This window comes from Melopsittacus undulatus, chromosome 2, assembly GCF_012275295.1.
Source record: "Melopsittacus undulatus isolate bMelUnd1 chromosome 2, bMelUnd1.mat.Z, whole genome shotgun sequence".
NCBI classification, from domain to species: domain Eukaryota; kingdom Metazoa; phylum Chordata; class Aves; order Psittaciformes; family Psittaculidae; genus Melopsittacus; species Melopsittacus undulatus.
This window is the reverse complement of record NC_047528.1, coordinates 96,376,034-96,399,957: the sequence shown is the minus strand read 5'-3', so window position 1 is coordinate 96,399,957 and position 23,924 is coordinate 96,376,034. Positions and strand designations below refer to the sequence as shown.

Here is a 23,924-nt window from a genome sequence, read left to right as displayed (position 1 = left end):
AAGAGTTTGATGACGACAAAGAATCAAGGTGATGATCACTTTTCCATGCTCACTAAATATGCAGGTTTCTCTGCAGAAGGAAATTAATTTAAAACATGTAATTTTACCAGGTTAACCATGTTTAAGTAACGCCCTGTGAGGCCAAATTCAGGATCTAATGACTACATCTTACACTGCTGACCCCAAAGCCTTTTAGTAACATGGTTGTTTTTCCACCTAGGAAGTACTCAAGAGGCAAGAGGTATATAAAACATTCGACTTGTCTTCCCACGTATTTGTGCAGATTCTCTTCTGGAGGTCACAGATCAGTTATTCTGGTACTGAATACAAACATTACAGATATGGAGACACTACTCAATGGAGATTCTACTCAGTTCACATTCTCAGCTTGGTGTTTACATGTATCCAACACAGACAATCCTGAATTGAAACTGTGCTATCTTCGTGCCATCCAACAATCTTCAAACGATCTCTCATCACACACATTTCAACAGTTCAACAAACAAAACAGAGAATGACAACCACCCTCACCCTTAAGCTCCATCTTGACATGATGAAGTATCCTACTTGGGCATCACCTGGAGGGATGCTTCATCATCCTTCTGCAGGATCTCTGAACAGCTACAATTTCTGACAACCAAATCACTTCAACATTATCTGCTTTAGTGTATTTATGGATGTATCTATCTACCTATAGGCATATAGGGGTGTGTGTGCTTGTGCCTACATTTATGAACACAGTCTGAACTTTCAAACTAGCTGACTGCTGTAGTAGCTCTTGCACGGGGAACACACACTCACTGCTCCACAGCTGGACTGTACTTGGGCACATCTCATTTTTCCCCAGGATGACTACAGGGATTTTGACACAGCTGACACAGCGTGTGGCATTGCACTTACCCTGGGTGGGACAGTCTGCAGGGCTGTGATATAGTTCTCCAGAGCAATGCGGCGACGGTCATTCAGCATGGCTTCCACCCGTGCCATATGAGTCTCCACCAGCTGCTGTCTTTCGTTTGCTGCTTCTTGTTCCAGTGATTCCACTTTCTCCTGGAAATGCTAAAAAAAACATCCATCACAACAGGAACAGCGAAGACATCAGGAGAGAATAGCGGGCATGAACACCTCCATCTGCAAATGACCAAAATCTTTCCCCATGTCAGTTTAGCTTGGCTCCCAAGAACTCTCCACTGAAGGCACTTTTTACTGATTTCAGGGGAACTGCTAATGTGCTCTGTTTCCTAACACCTGGCCATATTTTATTACTCTAATAAAATAATCCTGACATGTTCAGCACAACCACCAGTGAATCCTTCATTTGCCCCATACCTCCAAGACAATGATTCAGCACTAGAGAATTGTGCCTAGAGGGTGGAGTTTGGCTACAAGGAAATAAAATTGAGTTGAAACTTATTCCAATAAAGAAAAAGACTGACTGGGTAAAATGCACAGAGAGCCAAACTGTGGGATCTAATGTGTGAAGCAATCTGGTTCTGAACACCACTTTTTATAGTTTTGCATTGAAATCATTCTAGCAGTACTGAGTAACATAGGCACTGTGAGATTCAAGGAGTATCTGGCTTGCCAGAATTTTTGATTTATAGCATCATTTTGGGTAAAGTACTTCTTGGCTGAGGGTTTCTTTCAGATAAAACTGATGGTGATTCCTTCCTTAAGTTACATTTTCCATCTCTGCTTTAAGCTTAGGTCCTGCAGCTTATAAGAGTTTGTCATGGACTAAATTCTGAAAGGGGCCCATAGGAACTGACTTTTCAGTTCTCACTGAAAGCAAATCTGAATTCAAGAGAAATTTACCCCTTCTTGCAGTTAAGCTATGCCCTGCACTGCTGTTCCAGGAACTGGCTGTAAAGTGAAAGGCACCCAGCAGCCACTAACAGCTTGAAACAAAAATAGCAGCAGCAAGAGCAGAGAAAAACATCAAATCCTCATAGGTTTAAAATAGGTTTTAGAGTCGTATCACACCCAGCACCACCTGTATTTTAACTGTGGCCCCAACTGATAAGGTTGTGGTGCATTTTCCTTTACCTGAATAACAGCTTTCTTGTCAGCCTTTGGCAAGTTCTTAGCTTGGCGTTCTGCCTCTTCCCACTCTCTCATGACCTAACGAACAAAACAAGAAGTGTGACTTTCCCATTTTCCTCTCTTGTCTCAGGGCTTAGCAACAGCCAAGTACAGCAGCTCAACAGTCATCTTTTTATATTCCTCTCCTCCTTTTATCTCTACAAAAAGTGGTTACCACATTTAACAAAGCTATGATCCTTTTATTAAACTAAACAAAGATGGCACTTCTGCGTCTGAACATCGTGCTGAGCTCTCACAACTCCAATGTGAAACAGCCACTCCTCAAGCAAGGGAAATAGAGATGACTATTGATGAATATACAAACCCCTTTTCATCTCAGACTGAAAGGAAACCACATCCATCTACTGTACATCCTTGGTCAAAATGAGTGCATATCAACTTGTCCTAAAAGATGTGTTTTTGGTACCACAAAAATGCTTAAGATTTATTCAGACCACATTGGTCTTTGAGTAGGACAGATCAAGAATTACATGCAATTTGTGCTAGTCTGTCCAGAAACAGGTGTCCTACATTTCAGGAACTGAATATATTTATATCTCGGGTACAACACTGACAGAAAAATGATGTAGGAGAACTTTCAGTACCATTCTTTTCAGCAATGCGGGAGGCCACATCCTCCAGTAACATAGGGCAGTATTTCAATAGTCAGGGAATGAGATATTAACTTGCTGTCCATGACATCTGAAACTTTCTCTGGTCTTTCTTAGGGACTTTACTCATTTCACACCTAAACAGCAATCTCCTCAGACAACACATTTTATGCAGGAACAATTGCTCTCACCAAATGCAATGCACACAAGTGACTTGTTTATTTGCAGGATCAGCACAATGTCAAGAGATGACAGAAGAAATATAGAAGCAATAACTCAGAATGTGCATTTTCCTTCTTTGTCACAAATCCCACACTTTCATACTGTTCACTAGAAATAGTCAAATGCACACTTTCTAAAGTGGATTTTGGAAAAACTAAGTCTGCATGCATGACTGAAATTTTACCAAGATTAATATCAGAGGCAGGGCAAGTCAGACCTGCTGTCTCTCATACGTGCAAGTTGAGCCTCTATCACTTGACTCTCCTGTCTCAGGCTCTCCAGTTCTCCCACATACTACACACTGCTGATCAGGTTCCTTGAGGGACAGACTGGAGAGCACTGATGGTGCCTCAGGGTATCTGGTTGAGCCTGTGCCTTAGAAAACAAACAACCAAGCCTGGGCTCAAAGAAGACTTTTACAAGTCCCAGTCCTTGAAATACAATCTCCTCTCAGTCTTATGTAGATTAACCAGCATACAGACACCTACACTCAAGACTGACTCAATGTATGGGATTTTGTTGTCAAGTTTTCATCTTTCTGTTGACCCTGCCATGTATTTCAAGACAGCAATAAATCAGTTATAATAAAAACAGATCAACTCAATGTCAGTGAAATTATTTATCCATAAGAGATTCTGGCCTCAGTAACTGCCCAAGAGAGGGGAGACACATATTTTGGGATTTTAATGGGATGCTGAAAAGTTTAAAGTGAGAAATTGTTTTCCTGCTTCTGGTCTCCAGGAGGGAATAGTTACACAGCAGTTGTGAGCACAAAGACCTGAAGTAATGTTTTGACACCAGCCTTTTACTGGGAACTGTAAACTGAAACTTAAGTCCCAAGAATCACACTGCAACCTATATAAACTGGCAGCCTACAAGTACCTCTTCAAATTATATTATCTTTTCATCAGACAAACACACATTGATGTGCAAATTGCAGCCAAGCTTTAAGGAGCTAGGAAACCAAAGTTTACAAGGGGACATGAAAATTCATTTGCAAGGGCTTGTAGCAAGCAGCTGAGTTGAGGACAGAGAACACAATGTACAGCGCACTGAAGTTACAGATCGCCCTACCAGCAGTTACTTTCCCAGTACTTGGGCACAGGAGATTTCACTGCTTCCTCAACAAAGCAGTACTTAAGGACAAGAACTGGCATAATTCAGAGACTTGGCTGTGTTCTGGAAAAAGGTTATTAAATACACAGCAGCACTCTAAGCATAAGTGATAATATTAAGTTAGGTATTCACCTCTTTATATATATGCTTAGGCCATATGACTGTGGTTGCTGAGAGCTGACATGTCACTGGTGCCAAGATGTGAGCATTAGAGAAGATCCAGAAATTATGGCATTAATTCAACAAACTACAGCGACAGAAGTATTGGCCTAAGTTAGCAACTTTCTGACTTTCTTCTCCCTCTTCTCCTTTCATGTCTTCAAATCACATCTATGACATCTGCCTAATGATCTTTTTCACTCTGAAAGAGCAATTGATGGGTTTTCAGAACAAAAGTTCCCTTGCCATCTTTATCCCCCAGACTAACCCTCTGCTAATCCATACTGTGAAAACAAGTACTGTGGGTAATGCGATAAGGAGACCTAGATCAGGTGTCTCTGCCCATTTTACTTCTCTAAACTTTTTAAGGCGTGGAAGGCAGGATGATAAACTGACAGCATACACAGCTAGTTGGGAGGGATGTAGATTATGAGTTCAGAGTTCAGCTCTGGTACAACGAGAGTGAATGGCTTGTGAAAAATACAGGACAACATGGCTCTTGAAACAATATTCAGTGTAAAGACTGCTGTTCTTTGAGTGCCGATTTTTGCAACTGAGAAGACTTCAGCAGTTGAAAGCATCTCTGCTATGCTAGAGTAACTGAAGGTACAGCTTCCCTACAGTTATCTATGGGTAGCCAAGCTACCACCCAGAAAAAAAGTCTGCCCTCACTGAAGGTCATAGCTTTAAAGAATTCTGAGTGACTAAGAAATATGCCATAGCACTCCAGGAATACAAAGAACAAGAAAGGTAAAAAAAATCCCCAGATATGCATGTGCAGAAAGAGGCTGAGCTTGGCCTCTATGCACTTATAAACCTATTCTCCTTCATTGACAGCACAGACCCATCAAGCCATACAGATTTATGGCTCTTCAAGGCCTGGCGGATTTGCGTGGGGAAAATGACAACTTCTGGTTGAGATTTAAGAAGCAAGCCATTTCAAAGTCAAACTTATTCAGAACTCAGGACTTACTGCCTGGCAGACATCCTTTTGAAATTGGGCTGTAGAGGACAGCAAGAGGCAAAAAGGGAGCATGAAAAATGTCATTCATTATTAAAAGAGATGCTAAGTACACAAATCTCATTATATTGAAAACAGCAGAACTTACTCCCACAGAAGCATATCTGCAAGAGAAGAATTTATGACAGACACTTGGGTTACAGCAATCAGACCAGCAGAGGAGCTTGCCTGAAGGTTTGCTTAGTTAGAAGGTCAAAGTCATGCCAGTAAGATGCTTACATTTGTCAAGGGCTTCTGTTCCACACTTAAGTCTTGCCCCTTTTTTTTCTGGTAATAGCATCATTAAACCTCTCCAAAGAGCCCTCCTACTAACCTGAAGATTTTAAGGAAGGAAAGAGCCCTTCCGCAAACAGTAATAGACATGGTGGGATCTGGGGAATGCAAGGACCAGTATTATTTAACATATTTGTCAGGGACATAAACAGTGGGATTGCATATACCCTGTGGATGACACCAATCGGAGTGATGTGGTTGATACTTTAGACAGAAGGAAGATCATTCAGAGAAACCTGAACAGACTTGAGATGTGAGCCTGTACAAACCTCAAGTTCAACAAGGCCAAATGCAAGGCCCTGCCCCTGGGTCAGGGCAATCCCAGGCACAAATACAGGCTGGGTAATGAGTGGATTGAGAGCAGCCCTGAGGAGAAGGTCCTAAGGGGGCTGGTGGATGAAAATCAGAATATGAGACAGCAGTGTGTGCTTGCAGCCCAGAAAGCCAGCTATATGCTGGGCTGCATCAAAAGAAGCATGACCAGCAAGTCCGGTGAGGTGATTCTTCCCCTCTACCCTGCTCTCATGAGACCCCACCTGCAGAGCTGTGTTCAGCTCTGGGGCATCCAACACAAGAAGAATGTGGACCTGCTTGAACAAGTCAAGAGAAGGCCACAAAGATGCTCAGAGCACCTCTCCTACAGAAACAGGCTGAGAGAGTTGGGTTTGTTGAGCCTGTAGAGGAAAAGTCTCCAGGGAGATCTTACAGCAGCTTCCAGGGCCTAAAAAGGGCCTACAGGAAATCTGAAGAGGGACTTTCTACAAGGGCATGAAGTGACAGGACAAGGGGGAATGGCTTTAAACTGACAGAGGGGAGATTCAGATTATCTATTAGAAGCTGTGGTTGTCCCATCCCTGGCAGTGTTCCAGACCAGGCTGGACGCAGCTTTGCACAACCTGGAAAGTGTCCCTGCTCATGGCAGGGAGGTTGGAACTAGATGATCTTAAAAGGTCCCTTCCAACTCAAACTATTCTGTGATTCTATGGTGCCACTGACACTAAAAAACAGCTGAAGACCTCTCTGGGATGTTGAACTAGTGGCATGCAATGATCCAAAAAAAGTCTTGGATTTAACATCGGCCCACCTGAGGCTGGCTGGCAATTGTAGTATTTGCAGACTCATGCTTTGGAAATGATCTTCCAAGAAGCAAGACTATTCTAGGAGACAAGGCATCATTAAATTCCTATAATAAGTACTGTACTTGCTATGATTCCTAAAATATTGTAAACAGACAGAGGCTGAGTAAATTTAAGACATGAGATAAATTTAAGACATCTCCTTTAGTCACAAAATGTTTAAGGAGAGAAATGGATAAATGATACTGCTCCTGTAACCAAAGTTCAGTACCTGGTTCCACCAGGCTATTTAAGTGAGGGAGCTGTACGGGACTTAACAGACTAGAAAGAGGAAAAGGGGAATCACACCAAAAATAGAAACAAGAACAACAGCATCCTTCAATCAGTTAGCATAATTTCTTCCTTGTTTGCTATTCTCTGACATGTACATTTAAAGGTTACACATGCATGGCTGAATGGCTATGTTGTTTGCATGGGAATGTAGCTTTGCTGTTATCTGGAGCTGCATTAATAATTCCTTGGGAAAGCTTAAAGTTTATGCTAGTACAACTCTCTGCCTAGAAAAGTTTATGAGCCTTGTTGCTCAGGTGCAGTGTAGTTATAAAGGCAGAAAAACTTTCATGGTCTGTAGTCCAAAGGGACAGAAATGTAAGAGCAGAAGGGATTAAACCAGACTGAACCAGAAGAGCATCAGGTCATTGTATAAAAACAGCAGAGACTCCCCTGCCTGTGTGAATATCTTAATGCAGGAGAAAAAGAAATACAAGTTGTCTGAATTTCATGGTAAACAAAGGGAAATCTCAGACAGAGAATATACAGAGTATCTGCGTTTGTCCTGGTGACATGTTTAGGTTAAAATATTTAGTTTTGATTTATTTTTTCAGTGATAAAATTCCCTGCTTCTTAGGTGATTACATTTTATATGTGAACTAGAATGCATCTGATTTCTTTTTTATTAATTGGCTGTTGCAAAGTAAAGTGTGCATTAAATCAAATACTGTTTTAAAACTAGCTGATTTATTAAAGAAATACCTGTATTTCATGAACAAACCAATTTATTTCAGATTATTACATTTATCAATATGAAAGATTGACTTGATCATTTTCCTAAAACCACAAATTATTTCCTCTCTTTTTAACAGGAGAAAAATGGACATTGTTGCTACTTCATACACCCCCATTTCCCAGTGCTGAAAGAACTGGACTTTGAGCTAAAAATAAAATAAAACAAATACTCAGCGCAGCTGGAGCACTTGATACTGACTCTCACTTGTTATGTTTAGGGTTTGGTTTTTTTTTTTTTTAAGGCAAAACACTGACAGCAAAACTGACTGATCTTAATTTACTTAGCACTGTTTCTCTGTTTTTAACATAGCAAGGCACAGCATCAGATTAATTTTTCATTAAATATATATTAAAAACATACCTGATTTTAAAGAAAATATAAAAAGCTATTTTTAAAGTAAATTGCTAGAAAAGGACACCAGTGATATGGGACACAGCGATACCAGTTCATGTGCAGAAACACTGAAATGTAAACTAGTTGACTTTTCTACTTCCCCATAAGGTCTTACATTTTTTAAACATTTGAAACGTTAACCAGGAGAGCTAGTTTGGCACTACACAAAACATTATTCATGGAAGGGAAAACTAACTTTTAAAAACTTCAGCTAAATCTCCCCTACAAAGCTCTGCAGGGGTTCTGTGTATTTCAAGACATACGTACTTTAAGATGTGATTTCATAAGCAGCATAAGCAAATTAAAGATCAAAGGTCTTTCCTTCTTGATGTCCCTGTGGTGCTGCTGCTTCCTAGCATCGTGCTGAAGTGGCCACAGTTGGTTATTTTACTTGGTTTTCGGAAGAGCAGCACTGCAGTGAGATGAGAGAGCTGACCTACCTCACCCTGCAGCTGCACGCTCATTAGCACTGACAGAAAGGATGGCTGGGAACGTGATAACAAGGGCAGAGCACAGGCAGCACCAACGTGATCTTCAGTCAAACCCCTGAACCACAGCCTTCATTTCTGTGGTAAAATGTGCAGTGCATTTACCCATGAGTTTTCTGAGGCTATGGCTCAGTGCTTTTCCTGGTTTATTCTTATGGTCTCAAGCACTGATGCTGTGTGGTCTCTCTGCATGATAATTTCTGGGTGCCCGGGCACTTGGTTAGCTATTTTTCACAGGCCACCATCTCTGCAGAAAACAGAAAATACGTGGTTCACCCAAACACTGCCCTTAATTACTCACCTGGGCCTTTACATATTGGGATTTTGGAGACAAACCTGAAACTGTGGTGAGAAACTGAGGACTGTTACAGGGAAACCTGCCTTTTGCATTGACTTGTCCTTTGCTTTCAAGCCACCCACCCCTACAGTGTCTTTGAAAAGGGCTATTTCAAGGAGATGCAATAACAGGGTGATGACTGCATTACCTGCCAACCCTCTGCATGCCTAGCCTCTCTGCCAGGCAGGATGCCTGCTTTTTTTATCCTCCTGATTCCCAGCTTAATCTCAAACTACAGGCACACAGAAGCTTGTTACAAAGAGGACTGGAATGACGTGCTCCCTGAGAGAGCAGCTACCTTGCAAACCATGGCTCACCATGCTCAACTCCCTCCACATTCACCTCGTGGCTTCAGGCCGGCTCCGAGCTGGGTGCTGCATGCACCCACACTTGGCAACACTTGCACCTTGGCCATTGGTTGTTTTAATGAAGTTCTTCAATCATCCAGGGGAAAAGAAATGATAGCACATTAATGCTGACTTAGGCTGTTCAGGCTGGAGAACAGAAGGCTCAGGGGAGACCTTCCAGCAGCTTTCCAGTACCTAAAGGGGGCCTAACAAGAAAGCTGGTGATGGAGATTTTACAAAGGTGACAGAACAAGGGGGAATGGCTGTAAACTGACAGAGGGTAGATTTAGATTAGTTATTAGGAAGGAATTCTTTACCATGCAGGTGGTGAGACACTGGCACAGGTTGCCCAGAGAAGCTGTGGCTGCCCCATCCCTGGCAGTGTTCAAGGCCAGGTTGGACGGGGCTTTGAGCAACCTGGTCTAGTGGAAGATGTCCCTGCCCATGGCAGGAGGGTTAGAACTTTAAGGGCCTTTCCAACCAAAACCATTCTATGATTCTATTTTCTTTAAGGAGACAGCTTTTTTTTTTTGCTACAACATTTCCCAAGTGGAGGCAGACGAGAAGCACATATCTTCCTTTCTCTTAAGTGTCATATTCTCAGTATGTGATTTTGCTGACCATATGACTGCTTCAGGTAAGATGCCCTGCCCTATTTATTAGAAAAATGCCAAGCATAGCTGTAATGCCAATAGAGTGGGACTTATACTAAGAGCTTAATTTCAGGCTTACTCTAACATTTTAGCACAGAGCTAAAGGTTAATGTGTCACAAACACTGAAAATGCAACAGGGAAACAAAGTTACAATGAAAAACTATAGTAAAATACCTACACAGATATATGCAGCACATCTGAATTTTACTGCATTTATTTTGGTGCTTGTTCCATCCTCAAAATATATGCACCACAGGCTTTCCTTTAAGCCTCTTATATTTTTTCTTTGTTGTTATTAGAGCAGAACTGTGAAATTTTTTTATTGCCATTGCTATTATTTCTCAGAGTGGATAGCTCATCTCTTAAGTGTTCAATAGGATTAAAAACTGTACAGTTTCAGGCTACACAAATCTTTTTGGTTCAATAAAAGAAAAGGGTTGATTCAGCTGGATTTTAATTCAGTTCAAAAGAACTACTTTGTCCTCTTTTCTTTGGCTTTAGATGCATTTCATGTTACCCTGAGGCTCAACACCATTAGATGAACATATGCGATCTTAAGTTACCCCAGGGCCTCACCATGTATGCATACACACAGAGAATGAACCTAATAATAAGCAATCTACTTGAGCTGCAGCAAAGATGACTAATAAAATGGTCAAGTTCTTCACTTAGACACAAGAATCATCTCACAAACCAGTCTTCCACAAAGATGATAACAATTTTTATCAGACTTTTCTTCCCTTTTTACCAGCACAAATAACTGCGGTGATTTATGATCACAGCCGCCATTCAACCACAAATGTGTGTGTCCCAGGCAGCTGAATTCTTAGGTAAGGGTCAGAAAAGCAGTAAATGGTGTATTTACAGCATTGCAAATAAGCAGGGCAGCTGGCTGACGCCTTGGGAAGTAAGAAGATGAAGGATTGCAAGCATTTTACGACTTGACAGACAAAACTCTCACATTTAGGAAGAAATCTCCCCTTACCTGAGACATCCTTTCACGATGCTTAGCTTCGAGTCTCTCCTTGGCTTTCTGAAAATGGGCATGTTCATTCTCATCCCCAGGTGCCTCCAAGTATTTGTCGACAGCATCAGGAGTGCTAGCAGCTGTGGTAGGGACTGAGGTGGAATTTTGAGGCAGGGAGAGGGAAGGGAGGGGGAAAGAAAAGCAGAATTTCTACTTTAGTACAGGTAAAACTTTACTTGGACCAATCATGAAACATCTGTTCTAATTTCCTCAGAATAAATCCATTCCTTTAACCGCAGAGGAAGATATGAAAATGTGGTTTAAGTGGATACGTTACACATAGCAAATATATATAAATATACAAGGAAATCACCCGCCCTGTTGTATATACCAGGAGAAACTCCACGGAGAACAGGTCAGAAACTGCAGCCAATGCCAAAATACCAAGGAAAAAAAGACTGTCAATGACAAGTACATAAGTCATCAAAAAGCCCTTTGCAAAGCTACATGCTTTGTATATTAGTTTATTTTTAAAGGATAAACTGCAATAACACACACGGAATGCAATGCAAATATGTTTAAAGCACCTATGGACCCCATGGTACTGTAATGAAATGCCTCAAATCCTTCCCTTAGTGACAGTTTAGTCTCACAGATATTTATTTGTAACAAATTTGATTAAGAAAGCCCCTCATGGATACTGGCAATTATCAGCAATCTTGCATTAACTGCCAGCCTTTCCTGTCGGATAATTAGGCAATACCAATCACACTGTTAGTGGAAAGATTTGTGTTTGGGGGTAATTCAAGCAAAGTGAGCAACAGTTCCCTCACTACACAGTGACATCCAATGACCCCTGCATTAACTAGAGTAAGAGTTCTGTGCTAGGGCCATAACAGCCATTTTAAAAAACTCTCTGGCTGTTTCATGTGAACTAGACTGCTCCTAAATATTTTATTATATAATTAATTTGAAATCCCTGGTCACATTTACTTCAATAACCATAACGTTAGTCTAAAAAGTCTGACAAACAAAGGCTGTACAGATAGCCGTGTAGGACTTTTATTTTTAAATACATTTTACTTTATGTACTATGGTTAACTTTACATTTTAGTAAATAGACCAATACAGGTAGAGAAAACCCAGAACTCTCCCACACCTCGAATATTTCTCAATGTCTTCAGCAAAAGCAAACTTTGATTTGAAGGTCGGACTGAGTAATAACAACCAGTATTTACTTGTGACTACTTTCCTTTAAACAAGCCAAAATATAAACACACAAATGCTAAATTACTTAATGAGAAATTAAAAAATCAGGTTAGAAGTACATGTTAGTCCCAATGAAATACATCCTCAAATTTTAAGAAAAACTTAACCCAAAATCCATACTTTTCCTCCAATTTTACTTGAGAAGTACGACCCCAAAAGCAAAACAAAATAGCCTCAAAATGAACAGTAAGCCTTTGGCTGCATTTGAGGTATTTCTGCGTGTTCTCTGCAATAGGCATGAATGGTTTTGTCTGCTGTTGGTACAGACTGCACAATGGATTTTGGAAGTTACTCACTGGATCAAGAGGAAAGGGCCTATTTATCTCAAAATAAACAAGAATCTACCAGCAATCAACATAAATCCAATTCACAAGTCTCAGACAGCGCAAAATTTCACTTCTCCCCCCCCCCCCCATTTTCAGATTTGTTTCATAAATATTTAATATCAAACTTACATATTGTAAACTTTGTCACTGAAGTAATGTAACAATCAAGCAGGAACAACTGAGCTTCCCGACAAGTCACAAAAATGACAACAATGGAATGCAGCTCTGCATGTTTTCAGTGGTTTCTCTTACAACTTCAGACAATTTGAAGTCTCTGATACAGTTAAAAGCATAAAAATTTTCTTTCTTTGTACACATTTAATGATAACAACCCATCTACAATGATAATGTGGTTTGTGCTGGGGTGTAGTGCTGCCTGCAGAAAGGCTACATCCAGTGACAGCAGATCCCAAAACCAAACCACCCAAACTTTGGACTAAAAGTGAAAATACTTCTGTAATGCTCAGAAGTATTCCCGTATATGCTTGCCTTTTAATCTCTGAAGCACCAAATGAATCTTTATTATTAATGAATATTTACAGTTAAGTGTAGTCCATTTTAATTCTGTTTAGAAAATGAAAATTTATTTCAAAGGAGAAAGAAATTTAAGTGTTAGACTGAGCAAACGCCATCCCCTACAAGCTCCTGTTTCCTGCTAGGGGTTCACCAAACACCCCCAGGCAAGAGCAGTGAATACTCTTCTGCAATGTTTAACTGACCTTGCTGGCATTTTCCTTCCATGACTCTTAATTTTATCCCCCAATCCCTCCACACCTCCCTGAAACTTGCATGAGATTTAACATTCACAATACAGTGTGTCAATGAGTTCCACAGTTTAATCAGCTCAATGTGAGGAGCGCTCCTCTCTGCCTGCACCTTCCCGGCGCTACCTCTGCAGGACACAGCAGGGTTTATCATGGTAAGATGGAATGGGGGAGAGCTCTAGTGCATCTGCTGTTCTCCACCACCTTTTACAGTTTATTTTTTTTTAAACTTAAGCCTGTACAAATGTGAGTGGAAAGAAGTGGTGATCTAAATAAGTGTCCAATAAATTATGCAAATTTAACCTTTAATTTATTGTACTGGAAAAAAGGTCACCAGCATTTGCACTGAGATCAGTTAAGCCACCTGTACATTTAAGGTCTGATTTTCCAAAGCTCCCTTCTCACACACACGGCCTTTACAGCTAGGTTTTCAGACAGTTCCATTTCTTCCCACAGGGATACTTGCTGCTGCATTTCTGAATGGGTGAGAGTAGTGGGTGCTGAGAACCGGAAAACCTTATTTCAGTGCCTGGTGCCGATGATGGCAGAGCACTGAGGCCCCTTCAAAAGCTGTGCAAACCCGTATCAACCAGTGACTAGGCATTAAAGGCCACAGACCTGGGTGCCGAAAGCAGCCAGGCTGTGCCCAGGATCATGGGAAAGGATGCAGCCAGTACACTGATATCTGACTTCAAACTACTCTCTCAAGCCAAGCTGAAGAGAGGAATGCTAACGAAGAGCAATACTGCACAGGCAGAGAAAGCTGCTACCCCTGACCTGGTGCAAATGGCTAGTGTAATGCCACATGTGGCTCTCCACTATATGCTCTCAAAGAGAAAGAAGGCTTGGAAACAGGCATGTGGGTTCATGGGAGCTTGGGGAACCTGCCTCACGGTAAGAAGCTCAATCAGTTACACTCACCCACCAGGGAGCATGCTACTAGTTTGATTTAGAAAATCTCTGCTGAGAAAAGATTTCTGACAATAGCTTTATCAGAAAGAAGCAACCAAGGTCTGATGGTCGGAAACCAAAGCTAAGTAGGAAATAAGCTGGCAAACCAGACCAGAAATAACCCACCCACTTTAGTAGTACATGCAATTAAGTATTTGAACAACTTATGCAAATATATGCCCATTTGCCCAAAAGCATCCTTGAAAACATCCTGTTTCAGCATCTCCTTCCAAAACCTAGCCAATGAACAGGTAGGAAAGCAAAGAGTAAAAGGTGCTTTCTCCCAGCCTGCTTGCTGCTCACAAGAATCTGCAGCCTGATCTCGTTTTATGACCCCATCAGCTCTTAGAAGGAGGTTTAATTTTCTATGCATTGCTTGTTTTATTAGGTAAGTCATTCTAGCACCGCATGATAACTGATAAAAAAGTGTGTTTTAACAGGTGTGGAAGAAATGCAGTATCAGATGACATTTTCTTTACACTTGCATTCATTTTGTCAATTCCCAAACAGTTGTGGGTGGGTTGGCTTGTGGGGTTTTTTAGTTTTTATTAAGCTTTAAAATCCTAACCTTCCTGGAGACACAGATTCAATAATACGGCCAAATCATACTTTACACATTTTTCACTATTTAACAACAATTTTTAATTATCAGAAGACCAGGGAAAAAGTAAAAAGGAAGAAAAATCCAACAATATGTCCCCAGATCCTCTTTTATGATTTTGCATAAAAATAAATAATCCGTATCAGCATCTCCAGTGGGAAAAAACCCCCACAATATCAATGGTCTTCCACCAATCTCATACAAAGTAAAAGGATCAGTAGATGTCCTTTTTCTGAATGAGACTGGCTGTAGCATAGAAGATCGGAAACCATTTGAAATGAGAGCATTACCCAACTACAGTTTAGTATTCAGTGGATGCATTCACTGCCTCTGAATTCCACATATACAACTGCCTCATTAATGAAGGAATAAGATCAAAGCTTTCAGTTGTTGACTAAGATTGCAGCTAATTATAACACTTCTGGCAATCACAAGTGCATATGGAGTATCTTTAGCAAGAAGGACTTCTATTATTGCTACTGCTACCTTATGAAATAAGCTGTTTTTACAAGATGGTATCCCCATTCTTTTATGAATAAGCTACTCTGCTTACAGCAGGGTGAAAAATGAGTGAACAGAATCTAAACAATGGGAAATGAAAATAACTATTACCTTTTTATTACAAAACAGACAAGCTACCAGCTGAATGATGCAAGACAAACGAAGGCTGGAAAAGGTCTATGTAAGATTGTAGCAAATTGTCGGAGCAATCCCAGGCACAGCTACAGGTGGGGGAGAGAAGAGATCCAGAGCAGTCCTGTGGAGAAGGACTTGGGGGTGTTGGTCAATGAGAAAATGGACATGAGCCGGCTTCAGTGTGCTCTTGCAGCCCAGAAAGCCAACCGTATCCTGGGCTGCATCAAAAGAAGTGTGACCAGCAGGTCAAAGGAGGTGATCCTGCCCCTCTACTCTGCTCTCATCAGACCTCACTTGGAGCATTGTGTGCAGTTCTGGTGTCCTCAGCATAAAAAGGACATGGAACTGCTGGAACAAGTCCAGAGGAGGGCCACGAGGATGATCAGGGGACTGGAGCACCTCCTGTATGAAGACAGGCTGAGAAAGTTGGGGCTGTTCAGCCTGGAGAAGGATGCATGGAGACCTCATAGCAGCCTTCCAGTACTTGAAGGGGGGCTACAGGGATGTTGGGGAGGGGCTGTTCATTTGTGACTGTAGTGACAGGACTAGGGGTAATGGGTTCAAAATTAAATGGGAAGTTTAGATTGGATATAAGGAGGAAGTTCTTTACTGTAAGGGTGATGAGGCACTGGAATGGGTTGCCCAGGAAGTTGTGAATGCTCCATCCCTGGCAGTGTTCAAGGCCAGGCTGCACAAAGCCTTGGGTGATATGGTTTAGTGTGAGGTGTCCCTGCCCATGGCAGGGGAGGTTGGAACTAGATGATCTTAAGGTCCTTTCCAACCCTAACTATTCTATGATTCTAAATTACCACAATTTTAAACGTAGGGAAATTTTTTTACAGCACAGTTTTTACATAGGAAGCTTTAAAGTTTAAGATAATTTAATTACTTGGAGAAAGATGTGTGCCCAACCGGTATGCCTTCTAGTAGAAATCAATACTGTAGCACAGAACAGTAAGTGTATTCATGTACTACATATAATCCACTGCATTAGGGAGACAACTACTCTCATTCCTAGCACTGTCAGCTGCAGGACCAGCAGGCTAACTGCCACTCCTTTTCACTTTTAATTACTTTCTTTTCCTACGTGCTTCCACCAAGACTACTTTCTGAACCCTGTCTAAAACTGAAGAATAAATGGGAGGACAGAGTTCCTCCCAGGGTCAACAGTACCAAGGAGACCGTGTGAGAATGAAAATCAGACACGTTGCAAGTTTTACCATTTTACCTATAAGTAGCAGGTTACTGCTGCTTGTTTCTTTTTGGGTTTTGGTGACCAAATAGACAGCACTGCTGTGCTCCAAGGTTTGGCATCACCCACCTGGGTTGGCAGGAATTCTGGGAGCCAGATCTTTCACCTCATGACTCACCAGCACACCTCTCTGCCTGGAAGCTAACTGCATAGCAGTGAACTGTGCTTATAAAGATCAGAGATGGTACTCCTGTCCTTCAGCCACTCAACTCCAGATGCCCATATTCTAATTTTCAGCAAAGATGCTCAATAATGTGAATTCCCTTTAAGTTACTTAAGATATTAAGGCTCATCCATTTCAATTACATATTTATCACTCAACCTGACCACACAGCCGCTCAGCTGGGTTTTATTTATCCTCCACATTTACTTTATCCTCATATTTTGATAATTGTTTTAAGACACTCAAAAAAGTCTTTGAAAATAAAGTCTTCAACATAAAAACTGAAGAATTCTGACTACAATGGTAGGGACCCTGAAAGCACAAAACATGGACTAAAAGGCCAGATAAAACCAAATACATTCTTCTGTCAGAAAAAAGATACATGCACATTGGTACTGACTTGAGAAAAAACATCCCCTGTAACAGCATTGGCTGAGGATCACGTCTGAAGCAGCAAAAAGAATCACCAGTTCTAAGACTTGACTTTTCCACCTTCAATTTCAAGCTGCCTCTTAGCTTCCAAAATTCTGATAAATTAGATGAATGTTCCTACAGCAGATTAGAAAGCACATTGTTTAAAAATGTCCACTAGTTTAATTGAAAGAGATTGCAGACACAGGTGACATGAAGAGAGTTAACACATGAAAGAGAACCCAGTGTTCCAGAGGGATGCTCTTTCCTTTCTTCATAGCTGGGTTATCTCATTGTTTTTATTACCCATCAGTGCTAAACTACTTTGTCATAAAAGACTGTGTATAGTTTCTGTAATGTTTTATAATTTGCATTAGCATTCAAAGAATAATTTCAGGTCAATGCAGCAACCTCAGCCTGAAAATATAATTAAGGGCACTGAGATAGAGAAATCATATTTTAAGAGTTATATTCCTTCTTGAACTTCACTTTGCAAAGACTGATCCTATTTTTCTTTGATATGTTATAGTGAAATCCCTCAGATTCTTCTTGGAAAGCAAAAAAACCAACCAACAAAACATACTCTGCTGATATTATTCATCACCCACTGCCTTGACTAATGTTGATACTTGCCACCTAAACTAGGTTTATGTTAAATTTTCTCATATAAGAACCCTTCCATGTATGACCTGCAAGACATATTTCCTATCCATGCACAGCTAAGTCTTGGCACTCCTGCTTTCATTGCATCTCCATGAATACAACTTCCTTTTTCCTAGCCCTGACAAATGCAATTCTGCCTTGCTCATGCTCATTTGACACTCATCTTGACCATTAATTGCTCAGCTCACCCCCATCTGAGTTCTTCGATCCATTTTGTGCTTGGGAGGAAGTCCCCAAAGCATACACTAAAGCATCTTCGCAATACACTGCTTCAAGGTCATTCTTGATTTGTAAATGTAAACTTAAATATTTATGAGGGAAAAACCCCATTAAATTCTTCACCTATTACATCAAATGAGAACATAGAGCCGATAGAAGTATCTTCCTGAACATGCTTTCTGCCAATGTTGCAAACATGTCATCAGGTTCCACAGAGTAAAAAAAACCCAACTGTGGTTAGGCTCGACAAAACAAGTACAGTGAAAAAAGTGTCTACAATAATAAGTTAATAAAATTCCTAGTGCTTGAAATTATCAGTAGTCTAAATCTTGTATATGAAAACATTTGCATCATTTCCCTGTTGAGCCTTAAAATTTACCCAATTGCTTTTTAAATAGGCCCAGTCCAACACTGTCTCCATATGTGGTTCAAGGGTGAAATGTAAGCGCAAATCTATACAGATGAAGAAACTGCTGAAACAGAAATTAGTCATTTGCTTTCACAAAAGATGGTAGTAAAAATTGACAATTTCAGTAGATATTAGAACTCATCCCATTTCATGTCCTAGGCACTGAATGATTTGTCCAGCACTCACAATGAGTGAAGAACTGGAAAAATGCTTTTCTTAAGATTTCATCTGCACTATTTGAAACTGGCCTCAACTTTATCAAAATGTATCATTCAGCTGAGCTTTTATGCTAGAGAAAATTAAACCCAGCAAATACTGGCAATTCATGCTAGAGATAATGCAAGAGGGATACATTCAAGTCAAGTCTTGAGAGGTAATGCCCCTTACTGCAAATTTGGGAAACAGTAGGACAACTGAATATAAAGAGCCTTTGTGATGAAACAACAGGTTGTTCTAATGTGACTGGCTTTGGTGAATGTGTAATAACTTGGGGGTTTTAATTCATTCAAATTCATAGTTCTTATGCAAAGTGTTTCCTTGCAATATCACTACTTACGAAGGCAGACGTTCAGGCTCTGAAACGCTATCACTAGAATTCTGTATTTTAAATTATGTCTCCTGTAGTATCTCCCAGACAAGTTAGTATTGTAGCTATTTACTGCAATGAATATTTTCCAGCACTAAGTGTGCTGTCGAAAAACTCTGTCTGGATGAACATACTCTAGACGTGGCCTGGTTTCTGTCTCTGAGACTCCTACCTGACCTCCAGCTCAAGCTGGCTCTATGGTTGTACAGATAAAATGAATAATCACCCAGTAAGTAAGACTAAGGATTAAAATGTGCTACCTAACTATAAATTTGGTATACTTTACCATTCTGCCTACAGGAATGCACTGCTGTTCTTTAATGTGTTAGACACACTCTGGAAGTTGACATGCAAGTTTAGCTGCCAAAACACTTCTTGCTAACTGGGGAGATGTCAAGATCCCTAACAAGTAACAAATGGATAAAGCAAATTATTGACAATGGGAGTATCATCTCATAAGCTGCTGCATTTAAAAGGTACAGATCATTTGCCTTCCCTCTGAAGAGAAATTAAACTGGATGTTGCAAAATGCTAGGTCATGAATTTTCCCCCCCACTTAAGAGCATGATCTGGAAACAAATTAAGACTAATCTCAGCAATTATCATGGATGGACGGATACTAACCTGTAGGGAAGCTGAAGTTAAGACTGTATGAAAAGCATTAAGAGTGTATTTTCCCTATTAGTCTAAGTCTTGTGCACAATTTTAATCCATATTTAAGTTGCTGTGAAATTTTACCTATATTATGAAATTGTAGCTTTTGTGTTTCTTCCATCTGAAATTGAAATAAAGTATCTGACACTTAAAAGTCACCAAGAGATATAGCAAGTTTGTACGTTTACAACATTTAGCCTAGAGAAGAAAGACTGTTCTACCTAAATTCACTCAAAGATCTGTGACAGTGCTCCAAAATGATCAAAGATAAAATAAAGCCTGTTAACATTTAAGCTTACTATTAGGTTTACAGGGTTTACTCAAGGAAGGAGGGAACAGACAACACTGAATCCTGTCAGTTCCCTCTTTGGATGGCCATAGGAATTCCGTACAATGATAAACCCCCCTATTTTATAAAAAGTCATTTTAATGATACATCAAAGTTTACAAAAATTGACTGTGCCACCAGAGTACAGTTCACTCCCACTTCAGATGCAAAACAAATGAAAACTCAGTGTCACGAATTCATTCCACTCTGCTCTGAATGCACCCTGGGACCTGTAGGACCTGCTGGGAGAGCTTTCTCCTATGCAACAGCTGACTAATGAAGCACATTTAAGAGAATGAATGATCTCAGCTTGGAAGTTTCTTGTGCCCCAAGTTAAGACTTGAACATCAATGTAATTTCAAAATAGTGCTTACTAAAAAAATCTGGTCTTTTTTAGCTCTTTCTATAGTTTTAAGGATGTTTCACAAGCAACAATTAAGAGACAAGAGAAACAAGTCTTACAACAGAGTACTTCTTAGTGTGACAATAAGACAGAAATCATTCCTTCAACAACAACATGTTGTGGTTTACTTCCAGTTGGCAACTGAGTACCACACAGCTGCTTGCTTGCTCCCCCTTCCCCTTCCCCATGAGATGGGGAGCAGAATCAGAGTAAGGTAAAACCTGCAGGTTGAGATAAGAACAATTTAATAATTGTAAAGTAAAATATAATAATTATAGAAAGAATGGTAACAGGAGAAAGAAGAATAAAACCCAAGAAAGACAAATGATGCACTACTGCTCCCCACCTGCCAGCTGATACCCAGCCCAAACCAGGCAGTGACTGGTTGCTTCCAGGTGACCCCCCCAGTTTATACGCTGGGCATGACATGTTGTGGTATGGAATACGCCTTTGGATAGCTTGGGTCAGGTGTCCTGTCTCTGCTCCCTCCTGGCTTCTTGTGCCCCACCTCACTGGCAGGGCGTGAGACTGGAAAGTCCTTGATCAGGGTGATACTTAGCAACAACTAAAAACATTGGTGTGTTATCAGCAGTGTTCTCAGACGAGAACCAAAACACAGCTCTGCACCAGCTACTAAGAAAAAAAACAAACTAACCCATCCGAAACCAGGACACATCAATTTATCATCTTCTGCTTATTCTTGTCAGTATTTATCCATTCTGAGATCATTAAATTCAAATTAACTGCCTGACAGATCCTAATGATTTCAAAGAAGTCATTATGGCCAGTCACACAGTAGGTTTGAGTCCTTATATTGAATAGAAACTGCAGATAGTATTGAATATCCTTATTAAAAATCAATACAGAGCGAGCATGTGGTCTGGCAGGCTGAAGGAATCAGTAACAAGCTCCTTAGAGCCTTCTACTTCTAGGGCAATTATATTTCAATTCCCATGTAGCTGGGTGATGAATGGAAAAATTTGACAGTAGTAGCTCCTACCCAACAGACATGATTTTTGTCAGACCTCAGAGAACTGGAAAATTCATTTACAGTGTAGACACTTTAAGGCTTAGAGTGACAGGACAGACCCACCCCTTCAGATCAAGGCAAAGAGACTTCAGTAAGAAAGCAGAATAAAACATATTTTTTCTTTTCTGTTGACAGTGTGCTCAGGATATTAGTATTCAGTGTTCAGAGTATATGAGTATTTCTAACAACAGAACATCCTCAGGGCTTGGTTCGGACCAATTTCAATGCATTACATGAAAAACAAAATCACATCCCACCCTTTCATCCTCTGCCCACTATTCAAAAGAATCCCAACTGCTATCCACTACTTTGTATTACTCTATGTAAAATCTACCGAGCTTTTCCTGCAAACTACAGCTAGACAAAGGAAAGACATGCTTTTAGCATCCATCTTGTCTCCTGCTTAAGAGAGACTCCTTTTTTTTTATAGCACACAAGGGAGCAACAATAATGTGAATACTGGAGAAAAAAGGAATAAAGAACAGAGTAAATAAGTAAGCATGAATGGGAGGAAGGCACAAAGATCAAATAGAAAGATTAAGGGTGAAGGGTGACAGAACAGTGGTGGCCTAGATGGAAACTCTTCTCCACCATTTTTCTCTTCTTCTGCATGATTGGGGTGAGGGTGGTGTCTGTGCTACAGCCACATGAGTAAATCTCTTTCAGCAATATTTGACCAGTACCAAACACAGGATGTCAATGAAGTGCTAAAATATATAGTATTCAGCACTTTAATTACTTTCATTACCATTTGTATCCAGCAAAACGATGAAGAATAAGGAGGAACATCATGGTGATACTAAGAAGTAAATGAAACCAGAAGAAAACAAAGTTACTCTTATTTTCTTCTTTTCCAATGATAAAAATAACAGGTGTGTACAAGGTACAGAAGAGACTGAAATATCATGAAAATACAGGAACAAAAATGTAACTAAAGTAGCTAGGAAAATGTACCCTATAGAAGCAAAAGTTTGAGAAACTGGTAAAGGAACAAAAAAATAACAAACCGGAACCAGGAAAAAGCCCTCTGGGAGATCTATTTTAAAAGGCAAGACCAACTCTACCTTTCCTCAAAGGCAGTTGCACAAATGAAGCCAAGCAGCTCAAGTACTCAACCTAACTCCATTCTCCCTAAAGAGAAAATAACTCAGACCAAAAATTGGGAACCCCAAAGTAAACCAAGATAACTATGCAAAGAATACAAATGGGAATGTTCTTGGCATTATTTCATTGAACTGAACGTAAGGAAAATCAAAATGAAACAAAACAAACTTCCATGAGATAGAGAGGAATCTTCACGGCTTATCTCCGTATCCTAATGAATATGATACATAGCAAATTCAGAATTTCTGGTTCCACACACTGCACAAGAATTGCCAGTTTTAGAAGAGAAGAACATTTCTCTTCCCAAACAGCACAAACCGAACAACTGCTGCTGCCAAGAGACAGGTCTGAAGAAGGAAGACAATCTAATTTCCAACTTTCATTTAATCCATAATACTCTTCTTTAAGATCATGGCTGAGGTCACCCTTTTTAGCAGAGTATTTCCTGCAAAAGCTGCACTAGGTTGATTGGAAGTGTAACACAATAAACTCTGCTGGCTTGCTATTAACAAGCAGTCAGTGCTATGACTTCACCTCCAACCTGTGTATGAAAGGCAACACCATTGCATTATCAAAGTGACAAACTGGAATCTCACCCCTCCAAGTTTTACTGTGTAAGTATAATTCTCATGAAGTCTGTTTTGTAATGTGACTGCTCTTTTAGTCAGCAACACCCTTCTCTATGTGCAACACCTCTGCAGCACTACACAAGCCAGAAATGAAACTCTCAGATTTGAAGTTCTGAGTGAGTAACTACAGCTCTGTATGCAAGATGCACGATATTTGGAGATCTTTGAGTCTGCATACAGTCCCACTGCAGAATGTGGAGAAGGAGATGCATTCACATGGCTCAGCTTTAAGGGCAGAAGACAAAACATGCTGTAAAAACTGGATGTTCAACAAAATTGCAATCTTGCAAGAGTCCAGATCTACAAGTCCTTATTTATGCCGTTGTCCAGCATTCAGAAAAATATGTGTTTTAGTAACGCTAACAAAGGCAGTAGTAATTCCTAATTCCTACCAGGTATGTGAAAAGGCTGACTTTTTTAGTCTTACCTTGTTGGACATGAAATACAAGGCGGAAGGCCTCCCCCCTCCCCCGCCTTTTTTTCCCATATTTCTGGGGAAAGGAACAGGCACTGTCACAAGAGGAGTACTATCAGAGATAGGTGACGTTCATGTGCCTCATACAGACCGAGGCAAGCACCTCTGTGCAAGTAAATCATGTTCAGTCCTGTCATTCCTCCCCTGCTAAATGAGACTACTTCCAGATGCAAAGCAGCAAAAGGTTCTGTTTCTCAGTTGTTGTCCATTATTAGTTTTGACAGTCATCATCATGTCTG

At 40.4% G+C, this 23,924-nt stretch overlaps 1 protein-coding gene across 3 annotated transcripts in view; it reads right to left on the bottom strand.

Annotated features, from left to right (window-relative positions):
* The window catches only part of APP (amyloid beta precursor protein), a 210,389-nt gene that overhangs the window by 64,206 nt on the left and 122,259 nt on the right, over positions 1-23,924 (bottom strand). For 2 of the 3 annotated variants that reach the window (XM_034074572.1, XM_034074574.1), the window contains 3 exons: positions 10,831-10,964; positions 2,047-2,121; positions 901-1,059 (listed from right to left, as the gene is read on the bottom strand). In XM_034074572.1, the coding sequence (XP_033930463.1) occupies positions 901-1,059; positions 2,047-2,121; positions 10,831-10,964 (368 nt within the window). The remainder of the gene's footprint in view (positions 1-900; positions 1,060-2,046; positions 2,122-10,830; positions 10,965-23,924) is intronic. The other variant, XM_034074573.1, reaches the window with a different exon arrangement.